At 45.5% G+C, this 22,706-nt stretch overlaps 1 protein-coding gene across 2 annotated transcripts in view; it reads left to right on the forward strand.

Moving 5' to 3' along the window:
- PREP (prolyl endopeptidase) overlaps nucleotides 1-22,706 on the forward strand; it is a 105,204-nt gene that overhangs the window by 55,320 nt on the left and 27,178 nt on the right. For both annotated transcript variants that reach the window (XM_060190699.1, XM_060190700.1), the window contains 2 exons: nucleotides 3,024-3,221; nucleotides 12,562-12,665. In XM_060190699.1, coding sequence (XP_060046682.1) covers nucleotides 3,024-3,221; nucleotides 12,562-12,665 — 302 coding nt within the window. The remainder of the gene's footprint in view (nucleotides 1-3,023; nucleotides 3,222-12,561; nucleotides 12,666-22,706) is intronic.

Below are 22,706 nucleotides of genomic sequence, written 5' to 3' on the forward strand. Positions count from 1 at the left end.
CTTTAACAACTTTATGGGAGAAGTGTGTTTCTCAGTGATCTTGGTACTCTGATGGTTTCTGTTCAAAGCGAGACAGGAATGCCCCCCTCTGGGTGGTGATAACTATCTTATACTGAGTCCTTCCTACACACCCCATGAATTGACCTCATATATTTGTGGGTCCACTTGAGATGAAATGTTGCATGCCAGATGCCCTGAGTATTGGGGAGTAAATGTTCTCTAAGTCATTTAAAAGCATTTCTAGGCCCAGATAGATAGCTCACCGAGTAGGTGAGCTGTGTCCCTTCCTGTCCAGACATTCAGGTTCAAGCCCAGACATCACATGCAAGTGTCATGAGAAGCTCAAGTTTGGGAGTGTCCCTTCTTCCCTTCTTCTGAATGAAAAAAATTGGCCCAGAAGTAGCAAAAGCATGCATTTCTAGGGGCCCCTGACCCTAAATAAATAAATAATGAATAAACTAAAATAAGTTGGGGCCAGCTGGTGGCACACCTGGTTGGGTCAACATGTTACAGTGCGCAAGGACCCAGGTTCAAGCCCCCGGTTGCCACCTACAGGGGGAAAGCTTTGCGAGTAGTGAAGCGGGGCTGCAGGTGTCTCTCTTCTCTCTGTCACCCCCATCCCTCTCGGTTTCTGGCTGTCTCTATCCAATAAATAAATAAAGATCATACAAAAAAAAATTAAATTAATAAGAAAAATCTCTGCCTTTCAAAGCCATGGTGGTTTTAGCTTAAGGTGACATCCTCTCACTTGTAGATTTAATGAAATGCAAATCGGTGCTCAGGGAATTAAGGGAGTGAGATATTTTTATAACCTGCCTTCTAAAAGGAAGTTCTTTAGACTGGAAAGGGGAAACCTTCAATATCCAGTAGAACTCAGTCTGAGAGAATCAGATGAATTTTCTGTATGTCATTAACTCAGAATACCCTGTTGAGAAGAGTCGTAAAACATGGCCATTAAGTCAAAGTTGATTGAAGACTGTCTGCGAATCCCCTTGTCTTTTTCTTGTGTTCTCTGTCTGTCTTATAATCCTGGTGGACTCATGGTTCACACAGGCAGATTAGTCTTTGACAGAGTCAATTCACAGCAGCTTTTCCCCATACTTTCTTTACTTAGTAAGACCACACCAAGTCCCTTGCTTGACGAAGGCCCTTCCAAGCAACTATGTTGGATAATGAGCAAATGACTTTTAGATACGAATTCTTTCTATCCTCACTTGAGAAAGAAGGAAATCATGACTGTAAGCAACCCAGTGAAATGGAGTTGACCCTCAGAGTTCCCTGTGGATCTTGTCTTATTCATGTTGATAATTAATAACCTTATAAACATGCCAGTTGCTTGAACTATGAAAGTCAGCAGTTGCAGGATCCTCCCCCATAATCTCCCTGCTCGCTCCCCAGTGAAACCCAGAGAAGACTTGTTTCTTCTGTGCTTTTGAGCTGTTTTAATAGAGATTGCTCCCTCTCGACGGTCCATCCTTACCTGCGATTAGCCTCATCCAGGGTGGCAGGAAGGTGTTCTGTGCCTGCCCCGTTTTCTCCTTTCCCCGTCTCCTACCATCTCCTGTTCTCTGTGCTTCCGGTTCTGCCATGACAGCGCCGTGACCATAGTTGCAACCTCGAGGGATAGGCTTAAAGGGCTGTCTCATGTTTCCTAGCCCCCGACAGTCACCGATCTCTGGTGATTCTTTTTTGGGAAGTAGCTTTCCTTTCTTTCCCTCCCTCTGCAGACTTTATCCCCAGATTGACTTTCTTGTCCACCCAGCTTCCTGTAACAATATTCTTTCTGACTAGGTGCATGCATCCTTTCTCTGTGTCATCTTTATTTATGTTATTTTTCTACGCAAGCTTGCCATCAGCAGCTTCTCTGTCACAGCTGAGTTAGGGTATATCCACTCTACCTGACTCACTGAATCTTCCCCCAGACCACCACCACCATCAAGCCCACATCTGAACTAAACAGTTCTTTCTTAAAAGTGAATTTCTCAATTCTTTTCTGCTGTCCTTTTCTTCCTTCATTTATTTTCCAGTTCTCCCTTCATTCGTAGCCCTGACCTTCATTACTTGAATCCTCTTCCCCTCAGCTCACCACCCCTCACACACACACCCCTCCCAGAGAGCTTTCCTGTCCTAAACAACCACAACCGTCAACTCCACAAAGTTCTTTGTTTTGGATCCTTCAGCAGCCTCTCACTTAGCCTTTGTTTACATTTTAAAACTTCCGTTTGCAGATGATTGAGAAATTATATCCTCTTTCTGTTCAACTCACAAGAACCTTGCACGATTTCTAACATATATCATGATTTGGTTCTTACTGTTGATCTTAAGTGTCTTGTAGCACCAGTAGTGAGCACAAAACAGGTAGACGGGGTTATTTGTCTTATATATACCCCCTAGGCCACCAGAAGTCCCTGCTGCAAGGTGGCGAATGGTTTCGCTGGATAGGACACTGGCAGTCATTTATTAAGAAGATGTCCTGGAGGGCTGGCAAGATAGCTCACTTAGATAGTGGGCTTGCTTTATCCTGCACATGGCCTGGGTTCTAGTCTAGTCAGTGCTGTGTAGGAGGCTTCAGTACTGTGGTATCTTTCTTTTGTCTCTGTCTCTCAGAAAAATAAATTGGACTAGAGTAGCAAAGCCCTAGTGATGACAAAATAAAATGTGCTAGAGGTAAGATGAATAGTTACAAATCAATAACGGGGCAGGTGGTGACACACGTTACAGTGAGCAAGGGCCTGGGTTCAAGCCCCTAATCCTCACCTGCAATGGGGGGAAAGCGTCACAAGCAGTGAAGCAGGTCTACAGATAATCTCTCTTTCTCTCGACCTCTTTTTCTCAATTTCTCTCTGTCTCTATTCCAATAAGTAGGGGGTTTTTTTTGTTTTTGATTTTTTTTTACAACCTAACGAGAAGATCACTTCGCCAATTTCGGTGCTGACTAGTACTTCACGTAGCTCTGGAACTTGTCGTACAGGGAAACAAACCCGTGTCCGAGACTTAAGTTGTGTCTTTTCTCGCATCTTCAGAATGGGTGGCCTGCGTCAGGTCTAACTTCCTGGTACTGTGCTACCTCCACGACGTGAAGAACACACTGCAGCTGCACGACCTGGCCACGGGTGCGCTCCTCAAATCCTTCCCACTAGAGGTGGGCAGCATCGTGGGGTACAGCGGGCAGAAGAAGGACACCGAGATCTTTTATCAGTTTACTTCCTTTTTGTCCCCAGGTGAGTCTTTTCACTATTGTCTTGTTCGTTCGTTTGCCTCCAGGGTTATTTCTGGGGCTCAGCTCAGCACTACAAATTCACTACTCATGGGGGCCAATTTTTTTTTTTCCATTTTATTGGCTAGAACTGAGAGAAACTGAGAGATGAGGGGGAGATAGAGAGAGAGAGAGAGAGGCACCTGCAGACCTGCTTCACCGCTTATGAAGCGATTCCACTGCAGGTGGGGAGCAGAGGCTTGAACCTGAGTCCTTGTGCATAATACTACGTGAACATCGCTGGCTGTGCCACCACCTGACCCCCTCCTTTCTTTGCTGAGGCTTGGTGCCCACACAGTGAAGCCACTGCTCATGGTGCCCGCTTCTTTTTCTTCTTTTTGTTATTGTTGTTTCTGTTTTGTTCACAGAGGCAGAGAAGTTGAAAGGAAGAGGGAGTGAGAATGAGAGACACTTAATTTGCAGCACAGCTTGACTGCTCTTAAAGCTGCCCCCCTACCCCCGCAAACCGGGACCAGGGAACGGAACCTGGGTGCCGGGGCATGCTTATATGTGTGCTCTCCTGGGAGTGCCACCATCCGGTCCCCACTGTTGCCTTTCGGTTTAACAATTAGATGAGTGTCTGGGCTTCTTTGGGGAGAGGGAATTAGAACTATGTCACTGAAAACCACAGATGCTATCTTACAGTCGAAATGACTTCATGGGAATACGACAGGTAAAACAGACACTTCAGATGAGCACACACTCGTTAGTCTTACCTTCTGAGTCTCTTCTGGGAACAGGACCCACTGTTGTTCAGGCGGATTACAAAATCAGTACAGACAGCTGTAAGCATCGATCCTGCCATCAGCCTGTGTGTACCGGGACACTGCCACTAAGAGCATAAAGTCAAAATCCGCAGTCACACCTGACATGAAAGGCTATTATACTAAAGCGCATTGTGAGCAAATGTTGCTGCTGTTGAACTAAATTCAGAGATCATTTGGCGGCCGTATCCTTACATCATATACTAGGAAACCTGCTAATGGGTTCTAGTAAGAAAGGAGAGAGATGTTTAGAAATCGTGATGCTGTGTTTCGCTGTTTTGCTGTGTGTGTTTCGCTGTGTTTCGCTGTGTGTGTTTTGCTGTGTTGCTTAGTTTTCCCAAAAGGAAACATATGTCTAAGTTTGCCAAACTCTGCATTTTTTTCTTGCATTTTCACAAAATTGCAGTCTCCCCTTCCTCCCTTCCTTCCTTCCTTCCCTCTTTTTTATTTTTAGCCAAAGCCACATGCATGCTCCGATCTGTCCCAGGAGCCTGACTCCGGTGGCAGTTCGCAGTTGATCTAGCAGGCCTTTTCCAAAAGCAGTCGAGCTGAGCACGTGTCTGCGCTGCCCTTGCTCATTTTTTTTTCAAACTCCTTTTTTTAGATTATTTATTTATTATTGAATAGATTACAGAGAAATTGATAGAGGAAGTGGAAGATAGAGAGGGACAGAGACAGAGAGACATCTGCAGCCCTGCTTCACCACTCATGAAGCTTTCCCCCTGCAGGTGGGGACTAAGGGCTTGAACCCAGGTCCTTGCGCTCTGTAGTATGTGTGCTTAACCAGCTGCACCACCACCTGGCCCTCAGACTCCTTCGTTGCCCTTTTTATCTTACCCAGTTTTGTTTCAGCTGTTCCTTGACAATGCAGATGTGAAAGAGCAGGGCGGCTGCTAAAGTGACTCCGTTTTCCCCTTGGAACAGTGATGCCGTGTCTACTTTTTTTTTTTTTTTTTTTTAACCCCAGACTTACAGAAGAAGCAGTCTCTAAGGAGTTCCACCCTGGTGAAAGATGACTGTCAGAGTTATCAAAACAGACAGACAAAAAAAAAAATGATGTATGTAGGTTTGACGGTACACTTGAATGACCTCACCATGTTCTACTTCTCACGCGCCTTTCAGTGGCAGAGAAGGGCTAAGGAAAGTGCCCACAGATTTGTGGCGTTCACAGCTGGGACCCAGACTCAGGGGTCCACAGCAGAGTGCCCTGCACGTCACCTCTCTTCCCTCAGGACCTGGACTACAACAGCCGGTGGACAGAAGCCAAGACAATGAGTGTGTGTCTCTCCCCTAAGCCCCAGCACCAGTTCTCACCCCACTACTAAGAGATGCACTGTTTTATCTTTTTTCTCTTCGTTCTTTCTCCCCATTCCCCCACCCCACCACCACCCAGATTTATTTCTGGGGCTCAGTGCCAGCTCCATGACTCCACTGCTCCTGGCAGCCATTTCTCCTTTTTTTTTTTTTAAGTGGACAGAGAAATTGAGAGGGTGAGGGGGAGATAGGAAAGGAGAGAGAGAGACACCTGCAGACTTGCTTCACTGCATGTGAAGTGTCACCTCCCCCCTCCCCCATGCAGTTAAGGAAACAGAGGCTCAAACCTCGGTCCTTGCACATGGTAAGGTGCACTTAACCAGGGGGCACAACTGCCTGACCCCCGAATTGTTCATTTTCTGAATTTGCACTAGTTCCAGAATTTTTTACCTTGGAAAATCTCATACTCAAACATTCCAAGTGGATAAAGAGCAATGAATAGAACATAGTCGTCTGCTCTTAATAAATGTCTGAATTCCCAGACTCCATATAGTGACCCCATGTGGCCATTTATTTAAGAAACAAGCTCATTATTACCTGGAAAGAAAGGTCTGCTTGTCCAAGTGTGAGATGACGAATTCTCTGCCACGCCGTGAATTGCTTCAGTGATGGTGGCTGTGAGATCTGCAAGAAGAGCATTCTTAATCCTGTTGTACCAGAGTTTCCAAACTTTGTTTGGAAGTTTCCAAGCTTTGTTGCTTCAATGCTCTGTTCCTTTCTTGCAGTTCTATCTCCTTTTCTCGTTCCTCTCTTGAATGTATCTTATATCTAAAACCAGAGAATGGGGCTCTTCCAAACTCAAACCTGATCTCAGTGTTTAAAAAGAAGACAGATAGCTCACCCAGACCTCTTGAAAGCAAGAATCGTCAGTGTGTATGTAATACACATTCACACACACACACACACAGGCATATTAGCTCAAAGGCTGATTTGCACTGTTCTTTGAAGCTTAACTGTCCACTGCTAGAGACAACAACCACTGAACTGTTACTAAAGCTCCAGGACCAAACGTAAGGAATTGTAACTGCAGCTGCTATGGGTAGAGGTGCACATCCTCTGACTCTGTTAATATCATTAACGACACATCTGCAGCCCCAGAATTTGCCTTGAGTCACATGGGAGAAGACTAGCAGCCCAGGCAGTGGGAGCAAGATGCATCTATTCCCTGTGGCTCAGCCCACTTAGTGGCTGAGCTGATTAATTCTGTACTTGTGGAACATCAAAGGGTTGTGTGAGGTTAGCTCCAGATAGATTTGCATGTTGTAATAATACAGATCAGAAATCCATGGCCATAGGAAACAGATCAATTCAGCAAAACTGGAAAGGAAAAATAAACAAATTTCAAAAAAGACTATTTTTACAGAGCAGTTATAGTTTGCCAGCAAATTAAGAAGAAGGTACAAAGATGTTTTTCCATATAACCTGTCAGCAAGAGCTCCCCACTCCTCTGGAATGTTTGTTACCATCAGTGAACCTTCCTTGACTGTCATTACCACCCAAAGTCCATAGATTATTTTCAGACGAGATCGGGCGTGTTCAGGGTGGTATGGCCGTAGACCATAGATTATTTTCAGACTCACTTCTGGTGGACCTGTTAGGGGTCTGAGCAGACGTGTCGTGAGATAGATCCACCACTATATGGATTCCCACAGAATATGTTTGGCGTGCTGTATACCTCCTCTGTGCACTGCTCTTTCAGCCATCTTCTCCCAGCCCCTAGAATCTGCCTGGAGAGTCTGCCTTTTCCTAGCCCGGCCTATTGAGCCAGAAAGGCAGCTCACCAGCCAGGACACCTACCTTGCCACGGTCTGGGTAGGTTCAACGCCCAAAACAGTGTGGGAGATGCTGTTGGGTGTGTCTCTGCTTCTTTGTCCTCTATCTGAATGGGAGGGGAAAAACACCTGGGAGCAATGTAATCGCACATGAACAAGACCCTGGGATCTCTCTCTCCCTCTCTCCCTCTTTCTCAGACATTCTCTTTCTCACACACACAATCAGAATGATATATAGTTGAAACCATGTAGTTGGAAGGTTCTTTGTGTAGCTTTCTGTCCCCTGGTACATTTAAGGCTCCTCTGAAACTTTTTATGCCTTGATAGTTCATTTTAGTACTGAATAATAATCCATTGGATATACTAGTTTATCGATTTATCTACTGAAAGACAGCTTTGTTTGGGCAGTTATGAATAAAACTGCTATAAACACCCTTGTGTAGGATTTTTGTGGCTATACAAAAGTCTATCTCTTTGGATTAATACTAGGGGAGCATTCAAGAAATTTAAATACTTGTTTTAGTTCTTCACTTTTTCTTTTTTCTTTTACTAAGGTTCCTACCCAGCCTGTCATCCAATAAGAACTGTGTTTGCCTGGGCCGTCTTTTACAGAGTTATTTGCCGTGTCATCATACATCTTGTTTTTCGGTGCTTCCCTGCTATTTTCTCCTCGCTCCCGTTTCGTTCACTTCTTGACACTTAACTTCAGTGCTTAGTAGGAATATCTGAGCTAATTTTGCCTGCTTCCTTCCTTTGCTAGAGTAACCTTGCCATACCGTTTTGATCAGGAGACCCACCTCATCAAGTTGATGACCTCCTCTGTCCGTAGAAAACATCCCAGAATCCAACTGTCTTTGCCCTTCAGTTTGAAGTCTGTTCCCCAGAGATTGTCTAGCCCAGTCCTCACTCATCCTGCATTCTAGGGTGTTTCTCTAAACTGCGTCCTCTCTTTCAGCCAATAAAAAGAGCGTGACTACATTACAGGAATTCATAGTATGGGTTTGAGCCCAGTGGATCTGTAGATCGATCCAGAGTATTGATTTGCTTGCTTAGTAAATTAATTAAAATATTTAATGATTAAGTATTGACTAAAATTTTGCCTTTGGGTTTAACCTAGCCTCCTGCAAGGTGCTACTTCTCCACAAGATAGAAAAATGGAGGCAGGGACTTGGCTCTCTCTCTCTCTCTCTCTCTCTCTCTCTCTCTTCTCTTTGACTTCTGCTGTATTGCTAACCCTCCCCCTTTTTATTATATTTTTTTTTATTTATTATTGGGTAGAGACAGAGAAACTGAGAGGGAAGGGAGGGGGCATAGAGAGGGAGAGAGACAGACACCTGCAGCGCTGCTTCACCACTTGTGAAGCTTTCCCCCTGCAGGTGGGGACCGGGATCTTGAACCCAGGACCATGTGCACTGTAATGTGTGCATTTAACCAGGTGTGTCACCACCAGGCCCCTAGTACTCTCTCTGAATCACAGCCAACCTCTGCTGTGCACTTAACTTTTCAAACTTAGAGATACACTGAATACCGTGGTGTATCTTTAGATTAGAATATGTGCTTAGGGCAGAGTATAGGGAGGAAGAGCTTGTCTTCTCCCTTTCACAGTTCATGTGTGAATCAACCCTTTAAACAGAGGACAGATACAGCCAGGGTCAGATACAGCTCACCTTACCATGTGCAGGGCCCAAGTTCAAGTCCCAAACCCCAAGGGAAGAGCTATGGCTCCGGGGCTGCCCCTGACTGTAGTGTCTCCGACTGAATGGAAAAGTGGTCCTGATTGAGAAAGGAAGCTTTCACGGCACACACAATAATCAACATGAACAGGAGAGATACTGATTTTATGCGCATTTGAATAGGCGGCCTGTGCTGTGAGCACAGCAACACACATGTATACTGTTTAGACACAGATTTAAAAAAAAAAAAAAAAAGTTTGTGGAGAATTGACAGCACGAAAGGACCTCAGGTTTAAATGCCAATTTTGTGAACTTATTGCATAGGAGAACTAGTCCCTAAAATCCTTGTTTCTTGCAAAAAAAATGTGTATGTCTCTCCTCTCCTGGTACAGGAAGACACCATTCACATGGGAGGTCTACTTCCTGAGTGTAGGAGACAGGGTTAGAGTATTCTCAGACAACTTTTAATTCAGAATAATAACTAGACCACTTCAGGAGCCAGGTGGTAGTGCAGCTGGTTAAGCGCACGCATTGCAGTGTGCAAGGACCTAGGTTCAAGCCCCTGGCCCCCACCTGCAAGGGGGGAGGGAAGCTTCACCAGCGGTGAAGCGGGGCTGCAGGTGTCTCTCTCCTCCTCCCCTCTCACTTTCTCTCTGTCTCCATGCAGTAACACCCCTTTGGCACATTTTGAGGCCGCCTGCTCTAAGCCACCGGAGTTGGGAAGCGCTTCACATGAAATAATTCACGAGTGTTTCAATACGATAGCAAGGAATCGAGCTCCTCACTCATCTTCATCAGTGCCGACCTTACACCCTATTCTATTGTTTTTACGGTAGCTTGTCCTTAGGCAGCATACTTGAGATTACTTTCCTACGGATTGGTGGCCATGCTAATGTAATCTCTACGAATCAGACTCTCTTATTCTTTACCAGTGGAGGACAGAATCTCGTTTTTCAAGTTAGGTAGCATACAAACTCAGAGAAAGCCACAGGAGCAGGGGGTGGTGCACCTGGTCGAACACACGTCTTACAATGAGCAGGTACCCAGGTTTAGGCCGCTGGTCCCCACCTGCAGTGGGGGAGGAAGCCTCACAGGTGGTAAAGCAGAGCTTCGGGTGTGTCTCTGTCTCTTTCCCTCCCTTACCTCCTCCTGTCCTCTCAGTTTCTCTGTCTCTATCCAATAAATAATAAATATACGCATAAATTTTTTTTAAAAAAAAAAAAAAAGCAAGCTGCTGTTTTAATATTCCATCGGTCAAAGCTGAATGTGTTGTATGGGAATACAGTTTGGTGTCTGGTTTTCCAGCAAGTCTCAAGATTTGAGAATGTGTGTTTAAAGAATTATGTGGGCGTGTTATTTCCACACCAGCCACTCTGGACAACGAATACTTCCTCACAAGTCACAACTGTGCGTTGAATTCAAGACACGGGATTTTAATTAGTGGTTAAATAAGCTGGAACTTTGGTATCTGTTCATGCATTTGTGATGTGTATCATGCCACGCATCCCCTAATACCAAAAAGTCGAGTGTCCTCGTGGCATGCAGTAACAGTCACTGATTTTAGATGGTCTTTATTCAGTCTTCCCCAATAACGTGCCAAATGGCACACGAAAACTAACAGATTTGGGTGTAGGGGAAGCAGGAGTGGCCTGGTGAGCATCACGCCGTGTCTCCTGTCATTGCTGGGAAAGGAACCTGGCAGGCCCTCCTTGCTGCTCAGCCTGCATCACCGCTTCTAGAATGGCTTCTGCACGGTACCACACACTAGTGTATAGGGTGTGTATAGTGTATAGTGTGTGCTATCATAAAAGAAAAAGTCCTCTAGGGATTGCTTTTAGTTAAAAAACAACAAAACAGGAGCCAGGTGGTACCGCAGCGGGTTAAGCACACTTGGCTCAAAGCGCAAAGACCGGCATAAGGATCCCGGTTCAAGCCCCCAGCTCCCCACCTGCAGGGGAGTCGCTTCACAGGCGGTGAAGCAGGTCTGCAGGTGTCTGTCTTTCTCTCCCCCCTCTCTGTCTTCCCCTCTTCTCCATTCTCTCTGTCCTATCCAACAATAACAGCCACAACAACAATAAAAAAAAAAAAGGACAAAAAAAGGGAAAATAAAGAAAAAAAATTTTTAAAATACACTAATGTAGGTATTTCATAGACATGGAGTGGCTTCATGTAAACCCTTGAAAATGGGAAATATCTCTTTATGGGACTAATAAAATTTGGAAAGCAGTTTAAAAATAAGTGCCTCTTACAGTCACCTCTGGTTCCTGACTGCCATCCACGTGTCACTGTCCACAGACTAGTGAGTGTCCGCCAGCTGTCAGCAGCCCTGTTTTACCCAGCAAGAGATCCCTGTTGATGGACTGTTGACTCTGAGCAGTTCACTTGAGTTTTCGCTCTCAGTCACGTCTCCTGTAGAACGACCCAGCGTAGTGGCTGAGGAGGCAGACCAGCATTAAGAGAGTCCAGACCTGGTCCCTAACACTGCCCTACAGCTCGATAACCCGCTCTCTCTCTCTCTCTCTCTCTCTTCTTATCTCTTCTCCCCTCCCTTCCCCTCTCTTTTTCTATCATAAAGTAGATCTTTGACATAAAGGATGACTTTACATAAAAATTTTACCACTTTTGACCTCTGCTTCTTAAGGTTTTGTTGTTTTGTTTTGCTTTGCAAGTTCTATACTCTGTCACTGAATTAATTGTCTCCCTGGCTCTTAAGAAGATTTTTACTGAAGTGTAATTTATTTTTTAATTTTTATTTTGTTTTTTAATTTTTTTATTATCTTTATTTTGTTTGATAGAGACAGCCAGAAATCAAGAGAGAAGGGGGATATAGAGGAGAGAGGCAGCGAGACACCTGCAACACTACTTCACCATTTGCAGAGCTTTCCCCCTGCAGGTGGGGACCAGGGACTTGAACCTGGGTCCTTCGGCAGGCACTGCAATGCCTGAGCTCAGCCAGGTGCGCCACCACCTGGCCCCGAGGTATAATTTAATATTAATTTGCGTTATGAAATGATGACTGCAGTGAAATGTTGTGATTAGAACTTTTAAACATCTACTCTTAGCAACTTTTAATATTGCAATGCAGTCTTTTCAGTAACCTTCACTATTTTTTTTCTTGTTAATGGAAACACTGCTCAGTCCTGGCTAATGACGGTGCCAGCAGCTGAATGGCCTCTGTATTGCTGGTGTGGTTTGCAGTGGAGCTGTGAAGTGTGGGTAATTAGTATCTGGTTTTCTGCTTTGTTATGTTTTCGTTACACCTTTTCAGAGCCACAGACTGTGCTGGACTCTAAATTTATACACTGGTCAGGGGCCAGAGAGTGGCGCACCTGATTAAGCACACATAGTATGACATAGTACAAAGCGCAGGGATCCCAGTTCAAGCCTGGCTCCCCACCTGCAGGGAGGGTGCTTCACAAATGGTGTCTGTCTTTCTGTCTCTGTCTATCTCCTCCCTCTTCTCTCAACTTCTGTCTATCCTACCCAATAAAATGGAAAAAATGTCCATCGGGAACAGTCGATTCGTAGCGCCAGCAAGGAGTCCCAGTGATAACCCTGGAGGAAAAAATCGTATACCCTGGCTATAATAGTAAGGAAGGTAACCTGTGCTGGTGATGGAGAGTGGGCACCTGGATAGCACTCCTCATACCAGGTGGTTCTAAGCTTCCTGCTGTAGTGTCTCTTCCGACCACCTGGAAGTCCTCTCTGGCTGGCCATATGACTTTTGTCCATTGTTTATAGTGGGTCTTTTGCACTAAGCCAGGACTCCCACTTCCTTCCAGGTATCATTTATCACTGTGATCTTACCAAAGAGGAACTGGAGCCGAGAGTCTTCCGCGAGGTAACTGTGAAAGGAATTGATGCTTCCGATTACCAGACAGTCCAGGTATGTAGAATTTAATCTCAGTAGTGTGATTAACGACGCGCAATGTCTCTGCCTCTTTTGCGACGAGAGGTCACTGTCAGACGGACAGTGGGGTTCACCATGGTTTCCCCCCCCACCCCCGTCAGAAAACATCTGCTGTCACCCTGCCATGGCCACCGCAGGCACAGCTCAAATTTTAATAAACCTGAGTTTTTTCACATTAGGTGCTTGGGTTTTGTTGGTGGTGGTGGTGGTTGGTTGGTTTTGGTTATCACCAGGGCTTCACTCCAGGGTTATTTTATCAGATAGAGGAAGAGGTGGGGAAGGAGAGAGACAGAGAGAGACTGAAGCTGAACAAGAACGCAGTAACACAGCACACTATCCAGGTGAGCTATTTGGCTGGCTCAACCGCCTGGTTTTAAGTCGATAACTTTGTGCAGCCCATGAATAATATTCTAAATACCCAAGTGGCTCTTTGGGAGAAGGAGGAAAAGGTGTTCCCTGCCCTTGTATGAGGATAAGAACAAGAGGCACTAGAGAGCTGTAAGAAAGAGTCTGTGAAGCCAGGACCTCTGTTTGTTCTGAGTTTGCTTGCTTGCTGTGTTACCTTTCATCCATCTGGAAGTAGTCTAGGTGGTGGGCTAGGTCTGACTCAGGGTGCTTTGCTAACCCCAGTTCGATACCAGTTTGGCCAATTGACCTTCTGTTTTATGGAAAACAACCGCACCCATATGCTTTTGGTTTTGGCAAAGGGGTGGGGGTAATGGCTTACATTCAACAGTAAGTACGGTTGTTGATACGTGGCATAAAAATCTCTGTTTACTACAAACACTCTCACGCCCAGCCTAGGTCCTCCTCCACCATCATGCACAGGGCCTAAAAGGCCCCCTCCAGTCCTTTACTTTGGTGCAAAGTAAAGGACTGGCTCCAAACCCAGTCCAGGATCTTTCCGCTTTGTCTTTTCCCTTCCCTTGTTGTTTCTCAGCTTCTGCCTGTGACTGAGATCATCCCATATTCATCCTTCTTGTTCTGGCTGATCTCGGCTCACAGGATTCCTTCAAGCTCCATCCAAGATGAGAGCTGAATGAAGGTGAATTCGTCATTTTTAATAGCTGAGTAGTATTCCACTGTGTTTATAGACCACTACTTACTCAGCCACTCATCTCTTGTTGGACATCTGGGCTGCTTCCAGGTTTGAGCTCTTACAAAGTGTGCTGCTGTGAACATAGGTGGACACACATCTCTGTGGACGGGCCACACCCATACGTTTACCGCATGGCCCTGGGTGCTTCTAACACTGTAGTACAGTAGGGACACCTGTGCGACCCACAAGTCTTTTAAAGAAACAGTTTGCCGACCCTTGGTCTGTATAAGAGTATTTGTAAAACCAGATGTCCCCAGTAGACTTGGGAGCATGGCTGAGAAGCCCTGTTCCCAGTACCTGAGTGTTGTCATATGCTCAGCGGGTGATGACAGTGAGTGAGTATTTCGTCTTTCTGCTGCAAATGTTTTCAGCTGCACAATAAAGATAGCACCGGTTTTTCGGGATTCCTGTAGTATTAACTGAGATGATGTATGTGATGTACCTGACACGTAGGATCTGTATTTATTTTCAGTGTTGGAAAACACAGTAGACTTTTCATCTGCTATGTCTCTCTTGGCTTGCTTCTTATTCTCAAGGTGAATCATTGTCTAAAGGATCTACTGCAGGGGCCTTTTATAACCCCTGGCTGGTGCTTTCTTGGCACAATAATTCACCGTAATCCTAGATTCCACTTTAAAAATCATATTTGGCGGGATGGGTGGTAGCATGCCAGGTTAAGCGCACGTGGCACAAAGCGCAAGGACCGGCATAAGGATCCCGGTTCGAGCCCCCGGCCCCCCACCTGCAGGAGAGTCGCTTTCACAAGCGGAGAAGCAGGTCTTCAGGTGTCTGTCTTCCTCTCCCCCTCTCTGTCTCCCCTCCTCTCTCCATTTCTCTCTGTCCTATCCAACAACGACAGCAATAACAAGGGCAACAAAATGGGGAAAATGGCCACCAGGAGCAGTGGATTCATACTGCAGGCACAGAGCCCCTGCGATTAAAAAAACAAACAAAACACTTTTGGTTACTATTCTTGTTTGCACTTTTTTCCAAGTATTGAAAATGTGTCTGTCCTCCCTGCAGTGTATGACTTACTTTGGGCCTACTTGGTGTGTGTGTGTGTGTGTGTGTGTGTGTGTGTGTGTGTGTGTGTGTGTGTGTGTGTGTGTGTGTGTGTGTGTACGTACGTACACCTGGGCGTGTGTGCACAAACCTTCGTCTCTGCATGCATGCCTGTCCCCTCAGCAATACCAGGGTCACTCAGGTAGTGTCCATCCCTTCTGCTTCTCCCCATGTGCTGCCTTTCCTGCCCTGAACTTGCTCGGCCTTGCTCGCGATAGAACCTCTGTCTTCTGCCAGTGGCTCTCGATCATCTCTGCTGGTTCCCTCCTACTCAGCTGGTGCTCGAGTGTAAAGCGAATTACTCCAGAGTTTGGGGGAGTGAGGAGCACCTGGACCAATGACAGCTCAGAAGTGATGATTTCCCCTTCTCCGCTGCTATTTGGAGTGATTTCTCCTATCAGATAGCTTGTATTCTGGTGGTAGTAGTAGTAATATTCTTTACTGGTGATACCCAAAAGAAACAGGTTGCCACCTGATACACGCTGTTTTCATTTATAAATGAAGATAAAATTTGACAGAGATCTGTCAGCCCTGCACATAGCAGCCAGAAATTTCCTGACTAAGCTGTGAAGGAAGCCAGCTCAGTGATGCCAACTACTTTGTTACTGGAAAATTCACTGGCAGTTCGAGCCTGGTTCTCCACAACATAAAGTTCCCTGATGTTGGACTCCTCAGACACAACCTTTCATTTCGCTGCTGGAGGAGGGAGTGGACCATGTACAGAGATGCTATCTGGAAGAACACACTGATTGGCAGATCCCAGCATGATGCTTTGCTCCTCATATCCGTGTTTTAGAAAGTGAGGGCAGAATACATCTCTGTGCATAATGCCACTTAGATCATCTTTGTGTAATAATTTTTAAAAATAATTTATTTTCCTTTTTTATTGCTCTTGTTTTATCATTATTATGGTTATTGTTGTTGTTGCTGTTGTTGCTGGATAGGACAGAGAGAAATGGAGAGAGGAAAGGAAGACAGAGGGGGAGAGAAAGACAGACACCTGCAGACCTGCTTCACCGCCTGTGAAGCGACTCCCCTGCAGGTGGGGAGCCGGGGGCTCGAACCGGGATCCTCACACCGGTTCTTGCACTTCGTGCCACATGCGCTTAACCCACTGCACTACTGCCCGACCCCCAATAATTTTTTATTAATGATTTAACAATAATTGACAAGATTATGGGATAAGAGGGGGACAGTACCACACAGTTCCCACCACTGAGAGTTCTGCATCCCACCCCCTCCATTGGAAGCTTCCCTGTTCTTTATCCCTCTGGGAGTCTGGACCAAAGTTCTTTTTTTTTTTTTTTAATTTTATGATCTTTATTTATTGGATAGAGACAGCCAGAAATCAAGATGGAAGGGGGTGATAGAGAGGGAGAGAGAGACAGAGAGACACCTGCAGCCCTGCTTCACCACTCATGAAGCTTTCCCCCTGCGGGTGGGGACCAGAGGCTTGAACCCGGGTCCTTGCGCATTGTAATACGTGCGTTCAACCAGGTGCACCACCACCCCACCCCTGGACCAAAGTTCTTTATGGGGTGCAGAAGGTGGGAGGACTGGCTTCCGTAATTGCTTCCCTGCTGGACATGGCAGGAGGATCCATCCCCCCAGCCTGTGTCTATCTTTCCCTAGTGGGGCAGGGCTCTGGGGAGGTGGGGTTCCAGGACTCATTGGTGAGGTCATCTGCCCAGGGAAGTCAGGTTGGTGTCATGGAAGCATCTGCAACTTGGCCACCTAGATAATCTTGTGTCTCCCAGTCACTCATATGCATCCTGCCTGTTGCCGATTTATGAAAGCAGTTCTCTCACTGTGTCAAGGTGTTTTTGAAATGCACAACACTGTCACACCGTCACTGGCTTGACTCGCTTAAAACCCATTTTGCAGTGGTTACATTCAAGTGTACGGGACAGAGCTTTGACATGAAGTGTGAGCTTGGCAGATGTTCTCACATTTTGATCAGGCTCTCAGGAATACTGCCAACCATGACCTGCCGTTGTAGAAATGGGCTCCAGAGAGGGGTTGATTCATGGGTGGGAAAAACCCTGATGGTGTGTAGTAGAAATCACAGCATTGGGGGGGCGGGGGGGGGGGGCGGGGTGTATTCTGTTTTTGTTTTCACTGACAAGCATTAGGCAGATGCCATTTCTGATCTCATCTGACTCTTGGTGTTCCTTTTTGCTCTACATGTGACTTTGAAAGACTGCTCCCCTGGGCTGTTTGTCCTTTCTCTTCCTGTTTTGTGAGGTACATTATTGTTTTTAAGCAAATACCAAAATGCACATTATCCTGCCTGGTTGGTCAACACAATTAATGGCGGCCGCCTGATGAGTGGCTGGCAAGATAGAAGGAGAAGAAGGGCCGAAGAAACGCTTAGCTGTGGCAAAGGCTGTCTACATTAAAGGGTCAGGATCCAGCCTTTTTTTTTTTATAAGTATTTTTATTATCTTTATTAATTTATTGGATAGAGACAGACAGAATTGACAAGGAAAAGGATGATAGAGAGAGGGAAAGAGACAGAGCCACCTGCAGCCCTGCTTCGCCACTCGCACAGCTTTTCCCCTGCAGGTGGAGACCAGGGGGTTCAAACCCGGGCCTTCGCGCATTGTACCTCGTGGGCTCAAACAGGTGCGCCACCACCCAGCTGGATCCAGCCAGTATCCATTTCTGGCAAGAGCAGCCGATCGAACTTGGTCTGTATCAGAAATGTCATTTTGAAGGTTGATTCCTGGAAAAACTTTCTTCTCATCTGGGGTACATATATTAATAGAAAATAGCTTTGGATAAAAATCTATCCCATCTGTAGTTGATGGAGATTTTCATTTCCAATTTTTAATTGTAAATGTCACTGCCACATAATATTGATTAGAACCTTGTGCTCATGTCTTTTAAAAGAAGTAGAAATAATGAGCATTAGAAATCACATTTGTGGGGGCACATGGTGGTGCAAGGACCCACACAAGGATAACCGGGTTTCCCACCTTCACAAGTGGTGAAGCAGATCTGCAGGTGTTTATCTTTCTGTCTCCCTCTCTTATCTCCCCTCCCCTCTCAATTTGTCCTTTTAAAAAAATATATATTTTATTTATTTTATTTTTGAAAGAGATGCAGAGAGAAACACCAGAGCACTGCTCAGCTCTGGCTTATGGGGTGCAGGGGATTGAACCTGGGACTTAGGAGTCTCAGGCACGAGGGTCTGTTTGCCATAACCATTATGCTATCTCCCCTGCCTCAACTTGTCCTTTTAAATAAAATAGAAGGGGGAATAAAAAAAGAAAGATGGCCACCAGGATTCCTGGCACCTAGCCCTAGTGATGAACCCTAGTGGCAATAAAAAAAAAAAAAGAAGAAGAAAGAAAGAAAGAAATTATATGTGTCACGTGATTGAGCATAGCTATTACAATGTGCAAGGACCCAGGTTCCAAGTCCCCAGCTGCAGGTGGGAAGCTTTGCGACTTGTGAAACCATGCTGCATGTCTGTCCACCCCACCCCGCCCCCGCCTGCCTCTCCTGTCCTTGATTTCTGTCTCTACCCAATAAGTAAATAGGACACATATTACGTTTGTAAAACAGATTCGGTGATGACTGGTCTACCTGAAGCATCTCTTATATTTGTGATCCATAATGTGTTTGCTCATAGTCAAAATGAATAGGGCAGTGGTAGTTGAATTTCGTCTGTGAACAGATAATGAGGAGCTAGCATTCTTTACTAGCACGGGGCCGCCTGCAGTGCGAAATGAAAAGTTGAACTACAGCAGTCTGAGCACGCAGATGAGATAACTTTCTCGTCGCGATCCCCCCCCCCCCCCGTGACCGAGGAGATGGTGCAGGCTTCCGTTGGTCTTGTTTGATACCACCCTGGCCTGGATGAGAAGAGGAAGCTTGGCAGAGTGTCGAGGGATGGATGTTTCTGTAATTCCCAGGTTCCCGTGGAGCTGCGTGAAGAATCTTATTACCACCTTTCATTTTGAAACTGCCTCTGTTGTTTCATTGCTGCATATTTGTAGGCTTTCACTGTAAGTTCAGGAAGAAAGACTCTTGCCCACTAGCCTGTTTCAGGGTACCTCTGTGGCTGACTTCTATGTGTGGAACAGTTTGCCCTGCGACTAAAAGTTGGATGACAAAGGACAGGAGCAAAGCAAAAAAAAAAAAAAAAAAAAAAGTGCTTTGGGGCTTTCTCACTAAGTCATTTCTGTTCAACCAACTGAAAGATTGGCTTTTCTTCTTCTAAAATGAAAATCAGAATTTAGAGGCCTGAAAAAGAACAATGAACTGAGCGTACTGTGAATAAACTCAATTAACAACCTTCTGCTTTTTCTAAAAGACAGTAAATTAGAAGGAAAAGCCAATTTCATGGGGGCAAAGACACGTAAGTCAATATAATAGGAAAGTGCTAAGAATTGTAAGTAACAGATTTTATCATCTTGATTCCTGTTCTTTACTTAACAGAAACTTGACTTTTCTGAGGCTTACCAACCGTAGTGCATATGAAATATGAGAGCTGCCCTTAAAGTGGTTGGCTACATAACTGAACAGAAATATTTAAAACACAATTATTTGAGTCGGCCAAGATGCTGGGAATTTTTACTTCAGTTTAGCCGTGATTTTTGGAAATTTGGTGAGAACTCTTGTAATTGCTAGCTTACTGACTTTGCAATTTGGAGAACATGCCACCAGCCCGTTGATTAGTCTTTTAATACTCATTAACTTTTGTGCTGAGCTTGGGCACACACCGTTTCTGAGTATTAACTCATTCTACGTCCGTGGCGCACGCTGACTACTGGACACATGGTGGTGTGTTTTTATAGCCGTGCTCTCACCGGTAGCTGTAGACGCTGTAGGTCTCCATGGAGCACGGAAGCAAAGAGAAGGAATGGGGACTGTCACTTCGGAAGATCTTCGGAAGGACGCTGTGCTTGTGGCCGTTTGGCAAGCCGCCTTAAATTGAGTCTGTGGTTCTTGATGATTTATTGTGGACAGGCTATTTTTTGATATTATACTTCACAGTGATATATTCTCATATACACAGAGTCCTGCCCTCTAGAATTCTGTTTGTTGTACAGAAACTGTAGATTGGCTGCTGTCTGTTTGCATTCGGTGTGTATGTTCTCTCTCCCTCCAATATCAACTATGTTAGGAAAGCTATCAGTGCAGAGGGGATGGGATACGGAGGTCTGGTGGTGGGAATTGTGTGGAGTTGTACCCCTCTTATCTTACGGTTTTTGTCAGTGTTTCCTTTTTATAAATAAAAATTGAAAAAATAATAATAATTGGACTGGAGCAGGGCTACAGTTCAATAATAGAGCACATGCTTTATATATATATATGAGCCCATGGATGGATGATAGATAGATAGATAGATAGATAGATAGATAGATAGATAGATGATTGACTATAAAATGACAAGAAAACTTTTTTTTTGCTACCTTATCATAAAGAATTCAGTTATAGGGCTTATGCGTATGATTGTTACAGTATCTACACTTCTCAAAATAAATTCTCTTTAGTTTTTAATGAAAAGGCATTCCTTTGCAGCAGCCGAAGAATATGTAACCCACTTCCATTAAAAAGCACAAGGTGACTTGAGGTTTGAGCCAGCGGTCTCCATAATGGTAGATCTGGGGAGATACCTTGAGGGTTCTTCTGTGCGATTTCACTTCAGTGAGATGGAAGGACGCTCAGGACCCACCCACACCTGTGCTCATCTTCCTCTGGATTTCTCTGAACTGGCCTCTGAGGAAACGGGGTCTGCACCGAGAGAAGGGCAGGAAAGGCAGCTGAACCCAGGCCTGGTGACTTAGCGTGTGGGGAGGCGGCTGGAAGAAGAAGCCCTGTTGGTTGATGGCTCTCCTGGGGGACCGAGGCGCGAGGCGCGCATCAGTGGCCTGAGCTTGCTTTTGCCAAGACGTTAGTGAGTCACAGGGTCGGGGCTGCAGTTGATTTGACTTGAATGGCTTAGATTGACTCCTCAGAAGGTGAAGAATTAGAGCCCATAACTGTCAGGAGTTAAGCTGTGCATAAACTCAATACAATAGACAGCAACTATACTAATTAGAATTGATGCTAAGCTTGGGGACTTGGAGGGACAGTGTATGGAGAGAAAGACCAGGGAGACTGACACGCCAAGGCATTGATCGCACCGCCACCCGTGGAATTTGCTTGATGCCATCGGTGGTTCTCCTGTGTGGGGCCCCACATGCACTGAGGCATGCACTCTACCTGCTGCATCGTCTCACAGCTCCTATACACAGTGTGGTTGGTTTTTGTTTAATATTTAAGGTGTCTGCAGATAGTGTTGCATTTACAGGTCTAATTTTTATTGACATTGTTCTAGTAGTCATGGCATTTGAGATGCACAAGTAAAGTTTCTATTTTCTGGACAGGGGAGATAGCGTAATGGTTACGCAAAAAGACCGTGCTCACAAACGGAGGTGATTATGCTTGAGTGAAGTAAGAGATGAGAGACAGCAACCAGGTGTTTCACTCATATGCGGAGTCTAGGGGTCTGATCCACATGGATTCGCCAAAAAAAAAAAAAAAAGAGAGGCAAATAAACTATTTCTAAGACTTAGGAGTTTCTGTGTGAGAGGTGGGAGGATGGGAACTATGGAGGTGGGTGTGGTGTGGGGCTAGACACTGTCATCTCACAGTCTTGTTAACTTCCTGTCAGTGAAATGTTAAAGCAGACTGTCATAGCTGAGGCACCAGAGGTCCCCGCCGGTCAAGCACGCGCATTACAGTGCACGAGGACCCGAGTCCACCTTGCCTCCCGGTCCCTGGTCCCCACCTGCAGGAGGAAAGCTGCACTCCCAAGCTCTGTATCTCTCTCTCTATCTGTCTCTGTCTCCCCCTTCTGCATTTCTCTGTCTCCATTCAAATAATAAATAATAACTTTAAACACCATTTTTTTTTTTAAAAAAAAAAAAAAAGAGCTAAATCAACAGCATGGTGTCATCAGTAGTACACGCTCTACTTAGTGTGGGCATGTGCGTCCCCACTGTCACCTTCCATTTCATGATTTGTTTCTTAAAACGAATCTGAGTCTTAAGGTTTTTTTTATTTAGATGAGAGTCAGTTGTGACGGAAGAAGAAAGGTTAAAATAACCACACGGCCTAGAGAGACAGGCAGTTCCCTTTTCCCATAAAAGAGCTGCAGGAAAAGTTGAGCCATGACCACCAGCTCGATGATGTCGGAAATGGGAGAAGGCTGCTTGTCCGGTGATTTCTGTGTGTTTCGCCACTTTGATTTCTGTGTGTTTCGTCTTTTGAAGGCTGCTGGGGGACCAGCCAGGTTCTTGCTGGTTTTCAGCCAGCAGAAAGAGACGTGGCAGGTGCGCATACGGCGGTCTTACAAGGATGCCCGCGAGATGGGCCTGTGCATTATGTCACTTTTGTCTTATTGGTGAAAATAGCTTCACATGGTCACACTTAGGACAAAGATTTAGAAATGTCATTTTATCTCCCGGGGTGGGGGGGAATGTGTCTCAAGATAATAGTTGGGACCTTAATATCAAGGAAGTGGGAGAGGAGTGGATATCCAGGGGCACCTGTCGGCCACATCAGAAGGCACTCAGCAAAGACCTCTTCAGTGCAGACACTGAGTCCCACACGCCGCCTGGTGGCCAGGTGCCCAAGTCTCGGGGTCAGGGCTGGAGAAACAGAAAACTCAAGCAGAGTTGCATTTTCAAATTAAGTGTAGGCAGCGGAAGTTGCAAACTGCAGCTAGAAAAATGACCTTCCCAAGAGGCGTTTCTGCCGCGAAAGACTTAAGACTGCTTTGAGAGCAAGGGTATTTGTTGTCGCTGAGCTCATGTCTTAACTCACAGAGGTGTGATATAGATTGTGTGGACTACTTGAAC

The sequence above is a fragment of the Erinaceus europaeus genome, chromosome 4, assembly GCF_950295315.1.
Source record: "Erinaceus europaeus chromosome 4, mEriEur2.1, whole genome shotgun sequence".
NCBI lineage: Eukaryota > Metazoa > Chordata > Mammalia > Eulipotyphla > Erinaceidae > Erinaceus > Erinaceus europaeus.